Source organism: Ranitomeya imitator, chromosome 4 (assembly GCF_032444005.1).
Source record: "Ranitomeya imitator isolate aRanImi1 chromosome 4, aRanImi1.pri, whole genome shotgun sequence".
Lineage (NCBI taxonomy): Eukaryota > Metazoa > Chordata > Amphibia > Anura > Dendrobatidae > Ranitomeya > Ranitomeya imitator.
The window spans coordinates 13504738-13525015 of record NC_091285.1 but is presented as its reverse complement, the minus strand read 5'-3'; the positions used below and the strand labels follow the sequence as shown (position 1 = coordinate 13525015).

General features: G+C 44.4%; 1 protein-coding gene across 1 annotated transcript in view; it reads right to left on the bottom strand.

Annotated features, from left to right (window-relative positions):
* Positions 1-20278, bottom strand: part of ITPR2 (inositol 1,4,5-trisphosphate receptor type 2) — a 243430-nt gene that overhangs the window by 154632 nt on the left and 68520 nt on the right. The window contains exons 10-20 of the mRNA XM_069763093.1: positions 16136-16177; positions 13818-13969; positions 12503-12602; positions 12118-12278; positions 9340-9481; positions 9086-9247; positions 5182-5354; positions 4943-5062; positions 2486-2671; positions 2008-2259; positions 1781-1925 (exon numbers count right to left, since the gene is read on the bottom strand). Coding sequence (XP_069619194.1) covers positions 1781-1925; positions 2008-2259; positions 2486-2671; positions 4943-5062; positions 5182-5354; positions 9086-9247; positions 9340-9481; positions 12118-12278; positions 12503-12602; positions 13818-13969; positions 16136-16177 — 1635 coding nt within the window. The remainder of the gene's footprint in view (positions 1-1780; positions 1926-2007; positions 2260-2485; positions 2672-4942; positions 5063-5181; positions 5355-9085; positions 9248-9339; positions 9482-12117; positions 12279-12502; positions 12603-13817; positions 13970-16135; positions 16178-20278) is intronic.

Here is a 20278-nt window from a genome sequence, read left to right as displayed (position 1 = left end):
CAGAACTTGTATAGAGCTGGGCATAGCAGGAAGATGCAACCTGAGAGCGATCAGAAATCCAGCAGAACTTGTATAGAGCCAGGCATAGGAGGGAGATGCAACCTGAGAGCGATCAGAAATCCAGCAGAACTTGTACAGAGCTGGACATAGCAGGAAGATGCAACCTGAGATCTATCAGAAATCCAGCAGAACTTCTAATCAGCTGGATATAGCAGGAAGATGAAACCTGAGCGATCAAAGAAATCCAGTAGAACTGGCAGGGAAATGCAACCTGAGAGTTAACAGAAACCCAGAAGAACTCGTATACAGCTAGGCATAGCATGAAGATGCAACCTGAGAGCTAACAGCAATCCAGCAGACCTTCCATACAGCTATTCATAGCAGGGAGCTGCAACCGGAGAGCTATCAGAAATCCAGCATAATTCCGATAACAAGTATCCATGTTCAGAATAGACACTCAACCAATAGGAGGACTATCTGAGGTTTAAGAACATGAGATCTATCTGGAATCCAGCAAAACTAAAATTACAGTGGAGAAAACACAGCGACAATAAAATATGAAATTCTGCAACCTGAGAGCTAACAGTAATGCAGCAGAATTCAGAATACAGCTGTGCAGCTCTGAATAGACACCCAACCAGTAGGAAGACTATTTGAGGTTCAACAGCCTGAGAGGTAACTGGATTCTGGTAGAACTCCCAACTACAGCGAAAAATACACATATCAAGTAGACTGTACCAAGAAAAATAAAAAAGTGCAACCTGAGAGCTAACAGAAATTCAGAAGAATTCTTTGAACAAATAATGATTCAGAAGGACTATTAGATGATCTAAAACCTGAAACAAATAGGAATCCAGCAGAATTCTGAATGCAGCTGTGAATAATCACTAAACCAAAAGAATTAAAATTTCAGGTCCTACAATCTGCCACCTAACAGGTATTCAGCAGAAAAAGACCTGAGCAATTTACAAACAAGCAGGAGGCAGCAAGAAATTATGAGATTATCATGCAAACTGAGAGCCAACAGAAATCAAACAAAATCTTAGTTACAATTCTGCGGAAAATAGAAACAGACACAAAAAGAAAGTGATTTGAAGTTCAGAAACATGAGAGCTAACAGGACTCCAGCAGAATTCTAAAAACACCTGAGCAAACTATGAACAAGCAGGAGGCAGAGAGAAGATGAGAAATTGTGCACTTTGAGAGCCAATAGAAATCAAGCAAAATCCTGGTTACAATTCTGTGGAAAACAGAAACAGATACTGACACAAAAAAAACGTGATCTGAAGTTCAACAACCTGAGAGCCAACAGGAATCCAGCAGTACCCTAAAAACACCTGAGCAAACTATGAACAAGCAGAGAGAAGATGATAATTGTGCACCTTGAGAGCCAACAGAAATCAAGCAAAATCCCGATTACAATTCTGTGGAAAACAGAAACAGACACAAAAAGAAGGTGATTGGAAGTTCAAAACCTGAAAACTAACTGGAATCCAGCAGAACTCTACAAAAAATGAGCAAACTCTGAGCAAGCAGGAGGCAGAGAGAAGATGAGAAATTGTGCACTTTGAGAGCCAATAGAAATCAAGCAAAATCCTGGTTACAATTCTGTGGAAAACAGAAACAGACACAAAAAGAACGTGATTTGAAGTTTAGAAACCTGAGAGCTAGCTGGAATCCAGCAGAACTCTACAAACACCTGAGCAAACTATGAACAAGCAGGAGGCAGAGAAGATGAGAAATTGTGCAGAAATCTGAATGAAGCGGAAAAAAGTCATACTTCAAACGTTAGTTTATTTTTCTCTTTGTCACCAAAAGGAAACGGCTGAGTCACGACTTCTTTGAGATATTCTTCGACAAACTGCATAGTGAAAGTGAACTTCTGCTTCATCTCATCTCTGGAGGAGTCTGTGCACGAGTCATATCTGAGGAGGAGGATGGAAGCACAATGACACTTAGTTTTCAAGTATTTCTCTCCAAGAAAAAAAAAATAAAAAAATCGCTCACTCGTGAATGGTGATCCGCGTAGGAATCTCTGTCCACAGCCGGGCGTATTTCACCGGGACCACCGTTTCTTGGGGGTCTCTGTCCACGTGTATGTGAAGCATGAGACGGCAGAAGGAGGCGCGTAAATCGTATGGGAGACCCTCGTCGGACATGCAACGTAGGATCAGATCCACCGACAGCTGCGTGGAGATCTGGTTGATGGCGAGATACTGGCGGTCAAGGCACATCCGCGCAAACAGGTTCAACTGGTACCTGGACAGGAAAGAAGAAAGCCGGGACCAGGGCACTTAAAGGGGCAGTACATGAAAAAATAGACTTTAGCTAAGTTTACGGATAGGTTCCACGGCTATCATAAATCAGGTATGCTCCAGTAGAAGTCTCGCTTTCTCGGGCGTACTACATGGCAGCACACAGGCTGCCGCTCCATGAATCTAAGCTTCAAGGATCAAGGACAAAATCGATAATTAATGGGACCCACCTGTAGTAGTTTAAGACTTCCAGGTCCACTTTGGTTCCTTCCTTTGCCTCTTGTGCGAGGTGGCGAATCGCTTTCCCATGCGGCTCCTTATTGCTGTCAATCCAATATAACCAAACCTCCTCCTCATCCAAGTCGTCTGACAGAACCGGGCACTCCAAGGGGTTATCCATCGTCATGGAGACCAGCCTGGAACACAGGGGAACAACATAGCAAATTATAACATAGGGGCAGTATTATAGTAGTTATATTCCTGTACATAGGGGGCAGTATTATAGTAGTTATATTCTTGTACATAGGAGCAGTATTACAGTAGTTATATTCTTGTACATAGGGGCAGTATTATAGTAGTTATATTCTTGTACATAGGGGCAGTATTATAGTAGTAATATTCTTGTACATAGCGGCAGTATTATAGTAGTTATATTCTTGTACATAGGAGCAGTATTATAGTAGTTATATTCTTGTACATAGGGGTAGTATTATAGTAGTTATATTCTTGTACATATGAGCAGTATTATAGTTGTTATATTCTTGTACATAGGGGGCAGTATTATAGTAGTTATATCCTTGTGCATAGGGGGCAGTATTATAGTAGTTATAATCTTGTACATAGGGGCAGTATTATAGTAGTTATATTCTTGTACATAGGAGCAGTATTATAGTAGTTATATCCTTGTGCATAGGGGGCAGTATTATAGTAGTTATATTCTTGTACATAAGGGCAGTATTATAGTAGTTATATTCTTGTACATAGGGGCAGTATTATAGTTGTTATATTCTTGTACATAGGGGGCAGTATTATAGTAGTTATATCCTTGTGCATAGGGGGCAGTATTATAGTAGTTATATTCTTGTACATAGGGGCAGTATTATAGTAGTTATATTCTTGTACATAGGAGCAGTATTATAGTAGTTATATCCTTGTACATAGGAGCAGTATTATAGTAGTTATATTCTTGTATATAGGGGCAGTATTATAGTAGTTATATCATTCTACATAGGGACAGTATTATAGTAGTTATATTCTTGTACATAGGGGGCAGTATTATAGTAGTTATATTCTTGTACATAGGAGCATAGTAACATAGTAACATAGTTAGTAAGGCCGAAAAAAGACATTTGTCCATCCAGTTCAGCCTATATTCCATCATAATAAATACCCAGATCTACGTCCTTCTACAGAACCTAATAATTGTATGATACAATATTGTTCTGCTCCAGGAAGACATCCAGGCCTCTCTTGAACCCCTCGACTGAGTTCGCCATCACCACCTCCTCAGGCAAGCAATTCCAGATTCTCACTGCCCTAACAGTAAAGAACCCTCTTCTATGTTGGTGGAAAAACCTTCTCTCCTCCAGACGCAAAGAATGCCCCCTTGTGCCCGTCACCTTCCTTGGTATAAACAGATCCTCAGCGAGATATTTGTATTGTCCCCTTATATACTTATACATGGTTATTAGATCGCCCCTCAGTCGTCTTTTTTCTAGACTAAATAATCCTAATTTCGCTAATCTATCTGGGTATTGTAGTTCTCCCATCCCCTTTATTAATTTTGTTGCCCTCCTTTGTACTCTCTCTAGTTCCATTATATCCTTCCTGAGCACCGGTGCCCAAAACTGGACACAGTACTCCATGTGCGGTCTAACTAGGGATTTGTACAGAGGCAGTATAATGCTCTCATCATGTGTATCCAGACCTCTTTTAATGCACCCCATGATCCTGTTTGCCTTGGCAGCTGCTGCCTGGCACTGGCTGCTCCAGGTAAGTTTATCATTAACTAGGATCCCCAAGTCCTTCTCCCTGTCAGATTTACCCAGTGGTTTCCCATTCAGTGTGTAATGGTGATATTGATTCCCTCTTCCCATGTGTATAACCTTACATTTATCATTGTTAAACCTCATCTGCCACCTTTCAGCCCAGTAGTTATTTTCTTGTACATAGGCGCAGTATTATAGTAGTTATATTCTTGTACATAGGCGCAGTATTATAGTAGTTATATTCTTGTATATAGGGGGCAGTATTATAGTAGTTATATTCTTGTTCATAGTGGGCAGTATTATAGTAGTTATATTCTTGTACATAGGAGCAGTATTATAGTAGTTATATTCTTGTACATAGGAGCAGTATTATAGTAGTTATATTCTTGTACATAGGGGCAGTATTATAGTAGTTATATTCTTGTTCATAGTGGGCAGTATTATAGTAGTTATATTCTTGTACATAGGAGCAGTATTATAGTAGTTATATTCTTGTACATAGGGGCAGTATTATAGTAGTTATATTCTTGTTCATAGTGGGCAGTATTATAGTAGTTATATTCCTGTACATAGGAGCAGTATTGTAGTAGTTATATTCCTGTACATAGGAGCAGTATTGTAGTAGTTATATTCTTGTATATAGGGGGCAGTATTATAGTAGTTACATACTAGTAAATGGGAGAATACCATAAAACCTACTTTGTCTGGATGAGGATATCTGCATTTCCAGGGCTGAGCATAAATTTGCAGATCAGCTCTTGAGTCACAGGGATTGCGGTGGTGTTGGATACACACAGATCTGATAGATAATCCAGGAACCTGCGGGGTGCACACAGTATCGCCCTTTATAGTCATCCCGTACTATAACACCACAGGACAATGACAGTAATGCACAGATATACATGACGCTATAATACATGAAGCAGATGATTTCTGACCTCGGTTCTCGGTTCCTTCTTAGTAAGTTGACAAACGTTTCGATCTCTTTGGCGGTGATGTGCTTCTCCAGCAGTTTGCGGTTGTTGTGCAGCAGAGCTGTGATCGTGTCCTCCGCCAGGATATCGTATCCGATCTGTGATTGCATGACGCAGAAATGCTTGGCGATGTATTCCTGGATGTGGAGACACGAGAGGTGAGAGTATAAGAGCGGATCACCGAATATCCCACTGCCCTTCACACAGCGAGAAGACTGAAGCCAGAGCTCCGGCCCCGGGGGCAACAATCCCGACATCTACCAGATACGGCCGAACCTGTGATGTGCAACGTAACGAGACACATGACCGGGAGGAAAGAGAAGGACAAAGAAGAATTGTATGAAGTGGAAATAAAGAAGTAATTCAAAGTACTTACTACACATCACTTATCCTGTACTGCTCCTGTATTATACCCCAGAGCTGCGCTCACTATTCTGCTGGTGCAGTCACTGTCTACATACATTACATTACTGATCCCGAGTTACCTCCTGTATTATACCCCAGAGCTGCACTCACTATTCTGCTGGTGCAGTCACTGTGTACATACATTACATTACTGATCCTGAGTTAGATCCTGTATTATACTCCAGAGCTGCACTCACTATTCTGCTGGTGCAGTCACTGTGTACATACATTACATTACTGACCCTGAGTTACATCCTGTATTACACTCCAGAGCTGCACTCACTATTCTGCTGGTGCAGTCATTGTGTACATACATTACATTACTGATCCTGAGTTACATCCTGTATTATACTCCAGAGCTGCACTCACTATTCTGCTGGTGCAGTCACTGTGTACATACATTACATTACTGATCCTGAGTTACATCCTGTATTATACCCCAGAGCTGCACTCACTATTCTGCTGGTGCAGTCACTGTGTACATACATTACATTACTGATCCTTAGTTACATCCTGTATTATACCCCAGAGCTGCACTCAATATTCTGCTGGTGCAGTCACTGTGTACATACATTACATTACTGATCCTGAGTTACATCCTGTATTATACTCCAGAGCTGCACTCACTATTCTGCTGGTGCAGTCACTGTGTACATACATTACATTACTGATCCTGAGTTACATCCTGTATTATACCCCAGAGCTGCACTCACTATTCTGCTGGTGCAGTCACTGTGTACATACATTACATTACTGATCCTTAGTTACATCCTGTATTATACCCCAGAGCTGCGCTCACTATTCTGCTGGTGCAGTCACTGTCTACATACATTACATTACTGATCCCGAGTTACCTCCTGTATTATACCCCAGAGCTGCACTCACTATTCTGCTGGTGCAGTCACTGTGTACATACATTACATTACTGATCCTGAGTTACATCCTGTATTATACTCCAGAGCTGCACTCACTATTCTGCTGGTGCAGTCACTGTGTACATACATTACATTACTGACCCTGAGTTACATCCTGTATTACACTCCAGAGCTGCACTCACTATTCTGCTGGTGCAGTCACTGTGTACATACATTACATTACTGATCCTGAGTTACATCCTGTATTATACTCCAGAGCTGCACTCACTATTCTGCTGGTGCAGTCACTGTGTACATACATTACATTACTGATCCTGAGTTACATCCTGTATTATACCCCAGAGCTGCACTCACTATTCTGCTGGTGCAGTCACTGTGTACATACATTACATTACTGATCCTTAGTTACATCCTGTATTATACCCCAGAGCTGCACTCAATATTCTGCTGGTGCAGTCACTGTGTACATACATTACATTACTGATCCTGAGTTACATCCTGTATTATACTCCAGAGCTGCACTCACTATTCTGCTGGTGCAGTCACTGTGTACATACATTACATTACTGATCCTGAGTTACATCCTGTATTATACCCCAGAGCTGCACTCAATATTCTGCTGGTGCAGTCACTGTGTACATACATTACATTACTGATCCTGAGTTACATCCTGTATTATACTCCAGAGCTGCACTCACTATTCTGCTGGTGCAGTCACTGTGTACATACATTACATTACTGATCCTGAGTTACATCCTGTATTATACCCCAGAGCTGCACTCACTATTCTGCTGGTGCAGTCACTGTGTACAAACATTACATTACTGATCCCGAGTTACATCCTGTATTATACCCCAGAGCTGCACTCACTATTCTGCTGGTGTAGTCACTGTGTACATACATTACATTACTGATCCTGATTTACATCCTGCATTATACCCCAGAGCTGCACTCACTATTCTGCTGGTGCAGTCACTGTGTACATACATTACATTACTGATCCTGAGTTACCTTCTTTATTATACTCCAGAGCTGCACTCACTATTCTGCTGGTGCAGTCACTGTGTACATACATTACATTACTGATCCTGAGTTACATCGTGCATTATACCCCAGAGCTGCACTCACTATACTGCTGGTGCAGTCACTGTGTACATACATTACATTACTGATCCTGAGTTACATCCTGTATTATACTCCAGAGCTGCACTCACTATTCTGCTGGTGCAGTCACTGTGTACATACATTACATTACTGATCATGAGTTACCTCCTGTATTATACCCCAGAGCTGCACTCACTATTCTGCTGGTGCAGTCACTGTGTACATACATTACATTACTGATCCTGAGTTACATCGTGCATTATACCCCAGAGCTGCACTCACTATACTGCTGGTGCAGTCACTGTGTACATACATTACATTACTGATCCTGAGTTACATCCAGTATTATACCCCAGAGCTGCACTCACTATTCTGCTGGTGCAGTCACTGTGTACATACATTACTGATCCGGAGTTACCTCCTGTATTATACCCCAGAGCTGCACTCACTATTCTGCTGGTGCAGTCACTGTGTACATACATTACATTACTGATCCTGAGTTACATCCTGTATTATACTCCAGAGCTGCACTCACTATTCTGCTGCTGCAGTCACTGTGCACATACATTACATTACATTACTGATCCCGAGTTACCTCCTGTATTATACTCCAGAGCTGCACTCACTATTCTGCTGGTGCAGTCACTGTGTACATACATTACATTACTGATCCCGAGTTACATCCTGTATTATACTCCAGAGCTGCACTCACTATTCTGCTGGTGCAGTCACTGTGTACATACATTACATTACTGATCCTGAGTTACCTCCTGTATTATACCCCAGAGCTGCACTCACTATTCTGCTGGTGCAGTCACTGTGTACATACATTACATTACTGATCCCGAGTTACCTCCTGTATTATACTCCAGAGCTGCACTCACTATTCTGCTGGTGCAGTCACTGTGTACATACATTACATTACTGATCCCGAGTTACATCCTGTATTATACTCCAGAGCTGCACTCACTATTCTGCTGGTGCAGTCACTGTGTACATACATTACATTACTGATCCCGAGTTACATCCTGTATTATACTCCAGAGCTGCACTCACTATTCTGCTAGTGCAGTCACTGTGTACATACATTACTGATCCTGAGTTACATCCTGTATTATACCCCAGAGCTGCACTCACTATTCTGCTGGTGCAGTCACTGTGTACATACATTACATTACTGATCCCGAGTTACCTCCTGTATTATACTCCAGAGCTGCACTCACTATTCTGCTGGTGCAGTCACTGTGTACATACATTACATTACTGATCCCGAGTTACATCCTGTATTATACTCCAGAGCTGCACTCACTATTCTGCTGGTGCAGTCACTGTGTACATACATTACATTACTGATCCCGAGTTACATCCTGTATTATACTCCAGAGCTGCACTCACTATTCTGCTAGTGCAGTCACTGTGTACATACATTACTGATCCTGAGTTACATCCTGTATTATACCCCAGAGCTGCACTGCGCTGATTACCTGGTTCTTGCGATAGTCCTGTTGTGAGTGTCTTAGGACCCGATAACAGAGCCGCAGGATATACTTGTACGGTGCATATCTCTGGTCTCCCAGATCTTCAAGCCGAAGCATGGAGCCTTCACCAGCCTTGTCTTTAAATGGAGCCTTCAAAATGCCAAAAATCTGTAGACCCCAAAAGTTATAAATAAAAAATAGCTAAGCATAAAGAATTTACGTGTATTATTTTCAGACAAGATGGTCTTAGACTTTGTCACCTGTGCTAAAATATTCTGCTCCCTCATCAACTTTTGTCGCTCCCGGTTGGGTTTGGTGACCACAACATCCAGCACTTCTTGACCGTTATTTGGAACTCCAGCCACAAAAAATATCAGATCCTCTAGAAGTTTTGTAACAAACCTGAAAAGAACACAGCCACAATAACTAAGGGGCGCCCCAAAGTTCATACTCCACAGGACTGGATAAAGTATCACATTTCACCCCAGGATATAAAAGTACTTAGACAAATAAAAGGGCAGTTTGACCCTTTGGCCTCAGCAACTTTCAATAGTTTGTTAAATCTGGGAAAGTCTGTTGCTTGCTCTGTCACCAAAACAGGAAAGATTAATTTTTCTGTATTAAATATATCAGATAATTAAATAGACTATCAAGACTATTTTTCACCCTAGGATAAAAGGGTACTTGGGAGAGAAGGATGATGTGATCAACTGGCTAGTTAAACTGAGTATTGCTATATTTCTAGCTCTGGCACTTTAAAGGACAACATAAAAGTGAGATTTCACAATAATTTTTCACACTAAGATACAAGTTTGCACGTATCCTAGAAATGTTAAATTTGTATCCTAATTGTGAACTTGATTCCTAGAATTGGGAATTATGATGTGAACGTTTGGCATGGGCACCTCTTCGTGGTTCTGCAGAAAGTTGAACTCTCTATAGTGTACAGCACATCTCTAAGTAGAATTTTCTAAATAATTTTTCACTTTAGGATATAAGGGTACTTAGAAGGGAAGTGAGTTGTGTCCCCTTGATCAGGGTAAATCTTCATTTTCGTACATTTATGCAGTTGGTGTATCCCTTGCTGCATTATGGAAACCAAAAAGAGGACAGATGACCCCAACATTTCTTTGCATTGTATATATCACACCTCTGAACAGAGATTTCAAGGAGATTTTCCACCCTAGGATTCAAAGGTACTTGGGAGGGAAATGTGATGTGACACTTTGGCCTACGCAACTCTTTATGGATTCCTACATTTCTGCAGCAATTTGTTCAGCATTTAGCTTATGTCACTAAAAAAAGGAAAATCCCAAACTTCCTCTCCACTGCATACAGCTCATCTTTAAATAGAGTTTCAAGATGATTTTGACCACTTTAAACAAGGTTACTTGGGGAGAAAGTGTAAGGTGACCTTTCGGCCAGGGCAACTCTTCATCATTTCCTAACTTTCTGGAGACAGTTGAGCCTGTAACTGTTTACTAAAAAAAGGAAGGAGAACCTTAATCTGTCCACTACGTAGATCACACCTCTAATTATAGAAATCTAGATGCTTTTTCATCTTAGGATTCAAAGGTACTTGGGAGGGAAGAGAAATGCAACCATTTGACCTAGACAACTCTATAGGGTTTAATAATTTTTTTGCAAATAGTTGAGCTCTTCGTTAATTCTGACACTAAAAAGTGAAAGGGCGACCACATCCATATTCTCTACAGTATATAATACACCTCTACATAGAAATCTCAAAATGATTTTTTCATCCTAGGATACAAGGTTACTTGGAACAGATGAGTGACGTGACTCCATGGCCTGAATATCTCTACATGGTTTCCTACATTTCTGCAGTTAGTTCATCCTTTGCCCCATTAAGGCACCAAAAGGAGGAAAAACAACCCCAACATTTCTTTGTATTGCGTTTATCACACCTCTAAATAGAGATATCAAGATGATTTTCACCCTACAAGTCAAAGATACTTGGGAAGGAAATGTGAGGAGAACATTTGGCCAGGACAACTCTTCATAGTTTCCTATATTTCTGTACTTTGGTCAGTCCTTAGCTGGTTATGGCGCCAAAAAGAAGGACAATCCCAAAACATCCCTAAACTGTAAACACCACTAATTGTTGTTTCTTGATGATTTTTCACCATAGGATACCAAGTTACTTAGAAGGTAAGGGTTTCCCCTTTTGACAAGGGCAACTCTTCGTCGTTTCCTAAAGTTCAGCAGATAGTTGAACGCTTACCTGTTTCTTGTCCCCCAAAAAAGTAAGGATTACCCCAACCTTTCTATTTATTATACATTTCACATCTCTAAACAGAGATTTCAAGATGATTTTCACCCTAGGATACAAGGGTATTTAGGAAAGAAGGCTTATGTTACTCTTTAGACTATATTTCCTACATTTTTACAGACGGTTGAACCTTTTGCTTTTTGGCACCAAAAAGTGAGAGAACGAACCCAATCATTCTGTGTATTGTATGTATTACATCTCTAAATACAAAATACAAGATTATTTTTCACCCAAGGCTACAAGGGTACTTGGGAAGGCAAAGGGATCTTACCCATTGGACTGGTTAACTTTTGGTGGATTGCTATATTTCTGTAGAAGTTTGGTTCTGGCAGCAATAAGAGGGGAATTACTCAAACCTCTCTACCGTATATTTGCCGCCTCTATATAGAACTTTCTAGATGTTTTTTCTAAATTTTGGGGAATATTGTGAAAATAAGCTTCTTTAGCCAAAAGTAAAGGTTGTAATATTTATAGGTATACTGCTCGCTCCCAAAGTTAGATGTGTGCTGTCACGTGGACTGTTCTACCTCAGTGTAAATGATATCCCCCTGATCAACCTTGGTATAGAAAAAAAAGATAATATTTCAATGTGGTCAATGATGGTGGCAACTTTCTGACCTCAGTTCCAGTAGGAACAGCTGCTCTGAGGCACACACTGCTGCTCTGACAAATTAAATTCTGGGCAGACTATATAATTAGGAGGACGTGAGCCTATCTGGAGCCGAGCGGCGCAGACAGAATATCCGACCTCCGCTCGTTCTGTGTGATGGTTCCATATTCCAACTTCTTCACCGTCGCTGCTAAAACCTTATTGGCGTCATTAGCGAAATCCAAATCTCGAACTTCACTAAGAGGAACGGAAATGATGGCGAACGCTTCCTTGTCCTCTTTGGTCTGACAGGTTCCGATCTGAAAAAAAACATCCACAAAAAAAAAAAAAAAAAATCAACAGAAATAAACTAATAAAAATAAAACCTACAACAAAAAATAAATAAAATAATAATATATACTAAAATAATAAGAACAAATCATTTTTATTATTTTGTAGGCGAGACAATCTGATTATTTTGCGCCTTGTGACCACTCGCAAGCGAGGGCCGGTGATCCTGCAGTGACCTGGACATGACCCGTACCTTCAGCATAACCGGCCTTTCCTCATCCGTATCGATGGGTATACTGGTGCTGGTGACCCAGGTGTTCGTACACAGATGTCGCAGCCGCACGTAAGAATTCCTGCACATAACGATAATACAGCAAAGGGTTAGGAATAAAAAGAAGAGGGATGGAAAAAAAAATAAGGAAAGAAATAAAGAAAAAGAAAAAAAAGAAAGAAAAAAGGGAAGGAAAAAGAAATAACGAATGAAAGAAAGAAGAAAAGAAAAAGAAAGAAAGAAAGAGAAGAAAAAAGTAAGAAAGAAAAAAAAGAAAGAAAAACGGGAAGGAAAAAAAAAAGGAAAGAAAGAAAGAGGAAAAGAAAAATAAGGTATGAAAGAGGAAAAGAAAAAGAAAGAAAGAAGAAAAGAATAAAGAAAGAAAAAATAAAAGGAAGGAAGGAAGGAAGGAAAAGAAAGAAAGAAGAATAGAGAAACAAAGAAAGAATGAAAGAAAAAGGACGAAAGAAGAAAAAATAAACGGAAGGAAGGAAGGAAAAGGGGAAGGAAAACAAGAAGGGAGCAAGGAAGGAAGGAAGAAAGGAAAAAAGAAGGAAAAGGGAAGGGAAAAAAGAGAATGAGAGAAAGAAAGATTCCCTCCTGCATGCACTTCTCAGAGCTCCCTCTAGTGGTGGCTGTAAGCAGTCAGCAATGTACCATGTAGCGCTTTCCACAACCTTCACATCTGGCCACACCCCCGAGGAGCACAACTCACACCTCAGGCCACACCCCCGGGGAGCACAACTCACACCTCAGGCCACACCCCCGGGAGCACAACTCACACCTCAGGCCACACCCCCGGGAGCACAATTCACACCTCTGACCACACCCCCGAGGAGCACAACTCACACCTCTGGCCACACCCCCGGGGAGCACAACTCACACCTCAGGCCACACCCCCGGGGAGCACAACTCACACCTGAGGCCACACCCCCGGGGAGCACAACTCACACCTCAGGCCACACCCCCGGGAGCACAACTCACACCTCTGGCCACACCCCCGAGGAGCACAACTCACACCTCTGGCCACATCCCCGGGAGCACAACTCACACCTCAGGCCACACCCCCGGGGAGCACAACTCACACCTCAGGCCACACCCCCGGGAGCACAACTCACACCTCTGGCCACACCCCCGGGAGCACAACTCACACCTCTGGCCACACCCCCAGGAGCACAACTCACCTCTGGCCACACCCCCCAAGGAGCACAACCCCCCCCCCCCCCCCCCGAGGAGCACAGCCCTCACCTCTGGCCACACCCCTGAGGAGCACACCCCAGAGAAGCACAACCCTCACCTCGGCACCAGGCAGTCCGCTCTCTGTAGGGTGGTGGCATCCAACTCAAAGAGAGACGCGATGTCGTTCCCGTGGGGCACTGACACCAGTGTGAACATGATCTTCTCCCCCGCAGGCCACTTCCTTTTGGACACCGGTATTTCACCTTCTCTCTAGAAGGGACACGGAAATGTGAAAATAATGTAATTCATCTCTGTAACAATGGTACCCGCCTAGACAATCCTCGGTGAGCTCCACGTTCCCTGCACTGACACACTGTAACAAACCCTCCGCTCAGGCTTCTCATTCACTGACAGCAAGCAGAGATGATGAAAATGAGGATTACATTTAATGCATTTTTAGTTGCTGTTTTTGATTTTTATCCTGCATTTTCCTGAATTAACAGGACAGGCCGGTGAGCGGGGGCGGCAGGAGCTGTTGGGGGTAGCGGGGGTCTCGGAGGACAAGTGCGTTAATTCCTCCGCCCCCGCTGGAAACCCCTGTGCAGACTCGCGCTTCCACTAACACCTCGGTTATTGACTCACCCGTGAGTCATCTCCATTTTTAGCGGAGACATCACGCTCCGGCTCTCGAGACGCCTTGGAAGACGCAGCCGACGTGCTGCCCGCGCTGACTCACGCTCGCGGGCAGCGGAGGAGTGGGCAGCTTCACCGCGACTGAGAGCGAAGATTCCCCCGGAAAGATTAACCATCGATGAGACTGCTGGATCCTAAACCGCAGCTCCCCCAAATATCAGAAAATATCATTCACGTTCCATTCTCTGGGTTAATTAAATAAGAGCTATTGTTCCCTGTTATCAGCCATTTATGAAACGAGTGCTGCAAAAAACCTCAGCCCCCCCATGATCACTGCAATATCTCCACTGCTCAGAGCCGGGGACATCTCCACCTATCTGTGTGACCGATCCGAGGCTCCTCTAAGAAATGGAAGCGTGAAAAAAGGAGAGAGGAGTTTCGCTGCGGCTGTCACTGCTGCGGCGAAACATTAGCTCTCTAGAGAGGCACGAAATAAGGAATCTGTGCTGCGGCCAGATGGCACCGAGCAGCGGGGACACAAAGAGGCTCTGTGAGGCCGAGCGGAGCGCGTGACAATACGGTGAATGCACCGACACTGCGGACAGCGAGGACGGTCACCGCACACAGCACATATACCCGTATATACAGCACAGGGATGGGCACACGTCCTCCGCGCTCCTCAGCCACGATTCATTACTGATCCTGAGTTACATCCTGTATTATACCCCAGAGCTGCACTCACTATTCTGCTGGTGCAGTCACTGTGTACATACATTACATTACTGATCCTGAGTTACATCCTGTATTATACCCCAGAGCTGCACTCACTATTCTGCTGGTGCAGTCACTGTGTACATACATTACTGATCCTGAGTTACATCCTGTATTATACCCCAGAGCTGCACTCACTATTCTGCTGGTGCAGTCACTGTGTACATACATTACATTACTGATCCTGTATTATACCTCAGAGCTGCACTCACTATTCTGCTGGTGCAGTCACTGTGTACATACATTACTGATCCTGAGTTACATCATGTATTATACCCCAGAGCTGCACTCACTATTCTGCTGGTGCAGTCACTGTGTACATACATTACATTACTGATCCTGAGTTACATCCTGTATTATACCCTAGAGCTGCACTCACTATTCTGCTGGTGCAGTCACTGTGTACATACATTACATTACTGATCCTGAGTTACATCCTGTATTATACCCCAGAGCTGCACTCATTATTCTGCTGGTGCAGTTACTGTGTACATACATTACTCATCCTGTATTATACTCCAGAGCTGCGCTCGCTATTCTGCTGGTGCAGTCACTGTGTACATACATTACATTACTGATCCTGAGTTACATCCTGTATTATACTCCAGAGCTGCACTCACTATTCTGCTGGTGCAGTCACTGTGTACATACATTACATTACTGATCCTGAGTTACATCCTGTATGATACTCCAGAGCTGCACTCACTATTCTGCTGGTGCAGTCACTGTGTACATACATTACATTACTGATCCTGAGTTACATCCTGTATTATACTCCAGAGCTGCGCTCGCTATTCTGCTGGTGCAGTCACTGTGTACATACATTACATTACTGATCCTGAGTTACATCCTGTATTATACTCCAGAGCTGCACTCACTATTCTGCTGGTGCAGTCACTGTGTACATACATTACATTACTGATCCTGAGTTACATCCTGTATTACACTCCAGAGCTGCACTCACTATTCTTCACAGTTGTATAAGCAGGTTGCCTTTATACAAGAATGGTATATTAATAATTTTGCACTTACTGTAACTTTTCCATCACTGACATCCCGATAATCTGGGTTGATCTAAAACAGAAAATGAAATTTTATTACTTATAATTTACATCTAATATTCCACATCGCACTTATCCCTGCAGCGCTGATAAAAATGTCTATTAGTCGCCCCATAATCCGGCTACGTGTGATCCTGCACTGCTGCTCGCACTAGGGGGCGCTAATCATTCAGAAAAAGCGGAGAAGTTTTCCTTCTACTTAGTCTCCATGTACATAAAGCAAAGTGGTCACAGACCACCCAACACAGTGATGGCTGCAGACCGCCCAACACAGTGACTGCCACAGACCGCCCAACACAGTGACTGCCACAGACCGCCCAACACAGTGACTGCCACAGACCGCCCAACACAGTGACGGCCACCGCACAACACAGTGACGGCCACAGACCGCCCAACACAGTGATGGCCACAGACCGCCCAACACAGTGACGGCCACAGACCGCCCAACACAGTGACGGCCACAGACCGCCCAACACAGTGACGGCCACAGACCACTCAACACAGTCACGGTCACAAACCGCCCAACACATTGACGGCTACAGACCGCCCAACACAGTGACGGCCACAGACCGGCCAACACAGTGACGGCCACAGACCGCCCAACACAGTGACGGCAACAGACCGCCCAACACAGTGACGGCAACAGACCGCCCAACACAGTGACGGCCACAGACCGCCCAACACAGTGACGGCCACAGACCGCCCAACACAGTGACGGCCACAGACCGCCCAACACAGTGACGGCCACAGACCGCCCAACACAGTGACGGCCACAGACCGCCCAACACAGTGACGGCCACAGACCGCCCAACACAGTGATGGCCACAGACCGCCCAACACAGTGACGGCCACAGACCACCCAACCCAATGACGGCCACATCCGCCCAACACAGTGACCGCCACAGACCGCCCAACACAGTGATGGCCACAGACCGCCCAACACACTGATGGCCACAAACCGCCCAACACACTGATGGCCACAGACCTCCCAACACAGTGACGGCCACAGACAGCCCAACACAGTGACGGCTACATACCGCCCAACACAGTGATGGCCACAGACCGCCCAACACAGTGACGGCCACAGACCACCCAACACAATGACGGCCACATCCGCCCAACACAGTGACCGCCACAGACCGCCCAACACAGTGATGGCCACAGACCACCCAACACACTGACGGCCACAGACCGCCCAACACAGTGATGGCCACAAACCGCCCAACACAGTGACGGCCACAGACCGCCCAACACAGCGACAGCTACATACCGCCCAACACAGCGATGGCCACAGATCGCCCAACACAGTGACGGCCACAGACCTCCCAACACAGTGACGGCCACAGACCGCCCAACACAGTGACGGCCACAGACCACCCAACACAATGACGGCCACAGACCTCCCAACACAGTGACGGCCACAGACCGCCCAACACAGTGACGGCCACAGACCACCCAACACAATGATGGCCACAGACCACCCAACACAATGAAGGCCACAGACCGCCCAACAAAGTGACGGCCACAGACCTCCCAACACAGTGATGGCCACATCCGCCCAACACAGTGACTACCAAAGACCGCCCAACACAGTGACGGCCACAGACCTCCCAACACAGTGATGGCCACATCCGCCCAACACAGTGACCGCCAAAGACCACCCAACAAAGTGACGGCCACAGACCACCCAACACAGTGATGGCCACATCCGCCCAACACAGTGACCGCCAAAGACCGCCCAACACAGTGACGGCCACAGACCTCCCAACACAGTGATGGCCACATCCGCCCAACACAGTGACCGCCAAAGACCGCCCAACACAGTGACGGTAAAGACCTCCCAACACAGTGACGGCCACAGACCGCGCAACACAGTGACGGCCACAGACCATCCAACGCAATGACGGTCTACTTATGAAATCCTCCCGCCGTCTGGCAGCGTTCCCCGCACTCCTGATTAGAACGGTCAGGACATCTATCAGACTTTGCTGGAGACAGGTGTCAGTCCAGACCCACGAGAGTCCAGGTGCAGCCCCCTGGGCCGGTCCAGGCACCATTTTTAGCTAACACTTCACTTTCTCAGAAACAGAAATTATGAAATAAAGTCCAAATGGAAATGTTCAGCGTCGTCTGATGGGAAAAGATTGACGGATTCCTGATCTCCGTTCATACAGTGCAGGGCGCATGTCTGATGGTCAGCAGAGACCCCCAACCCTAACCCACCGCTGCTGCCAGTCCTACCCGCCACGTAGCATCTGAATACTGTACAGCAGTGTGACCTGGAGACACGAGCCGAGGAGAAACCAGAGCAGAAGCGCAGCAAAGATCAGACAGACAAGACTCTGGAGAACAAAACCACAGACTCCACTACATTATCACACGGGACCGAGGAGACAGACTGCTTAGAAAGCCCTGTGCTAGTCACCTCTACTGTGCCAAAGCCTATGTGTAACATCCTGCATTATACCCCAGAGCTGCACTCACTATTCTGCTGGTGCAGTCAGTGTGTACATACATTACATTACTGATCCTGAGTTACATCCTGTATTATACCCCAGAGCTGCACTCAGTATTCTGCTGGTGCAGTCACTGTGCACATACATTACATTACTGATCCTGAGTTACATCCTGTATTATACCCCAGAGCTGCACTCACTATTCTGCTGGTGCAGTCACTGTGTACATACATTACATTACTGATCCTGAGTTACATCCTGTATTATACCCCAGAGCTGCATTCACTATTCTGCTGGTGTAGTCACTGTGTACATACATTACATTACTGATCCTGAGTTACATCCTGTATTATACCCCAGAGCTGCACTCACTATTCTGCTGGTGCAGTCACTGTGCACATACATTACATTACTGATCCTGAGCTACATCCTGTATTATACCCCAGAGCTGCATTCACTATTCTGCTGGTGCAGTCACTGTGCACATACATTACATTACTGATCCTGAGCTACATCCTGTATTATACACCAGAGCTGCACTCACTATTCTGCTGGTGCAGTCACTGTGTACATACATTACATTACTGATCCTGAGTTACATCCTGTATTATACCCCAGAGCTGCACTCACTATTCTGCTGGTGCAGTCACTGTGCACATACATTACATTACTGATCCTGAGCTACATCCTGTATTACACACCAGAGCTGCACACACTATTCTGCTGGTGCAGTCACTGTGTACACACATTACATTACTGATCCTGAGTTACATCCTGTTTTATACCCCAGAGCTGCACTCACTATTCTGCTGGTGCAGTCACTGTGTACATACATTACTGATCCTGAGTTACATCCTGTATAATACTCCAGAGCTGCACTCACTATTCTGCTGGTGCAGTCACTGTGTACATACATTACATTACTGATCCTGAGTTATATCCTGTATAATACTCCAGAGCTGCACTCACTATTCTGCTGGTGCAGTCACTGTGTACATACATTACATTACTGATCCTGAGTTACATCCTGTATAATACTCCAGAGCTGCACTCACTATTCTGCTGGTGCAGTCACTGTGTACATACATTACATTACTGATCCTGAGTTATATCCTGTATAATACTCCAGAGCTGCACTCACTATTCTGCTGGTGCAGTCACTGTGTACATACATTACATTACTGATCCTGAGTTATATCCTGTATAATACTCCAGAGCTGCACTCACTATTCTGCTGGTGCAGTCACTGTGTACATACATTACATTACTGATCCTGAGTTACATCCTGTATAATACTCCAGAGCTGCACTCACTATTCTGCTGGTGCAGTCACTGTGTACATACATTACATTACTGATCCTGAGTTATATCCTGTATAATACTCCAGAGCTGCACTCACTATTCTGCTGGTGCAGTCACTGTGTACATACATTACATTACTGATCCTGAGTTACATCCTGTATAATACTCCAGAGCTGCACTCACTATTCTGCTGGTGCAGTCAGTGTGTACATACATTACATTACTGATCCTGAGTTACATCCTGTATTATACTCCAGAGCTGCACTCACTATTCTGCTGGTGCAGTCACTGTGTACATACATTACATTACTGATCCTGAGTTACCTCCTGTATAATACTCCAGAGCTGCACTCACT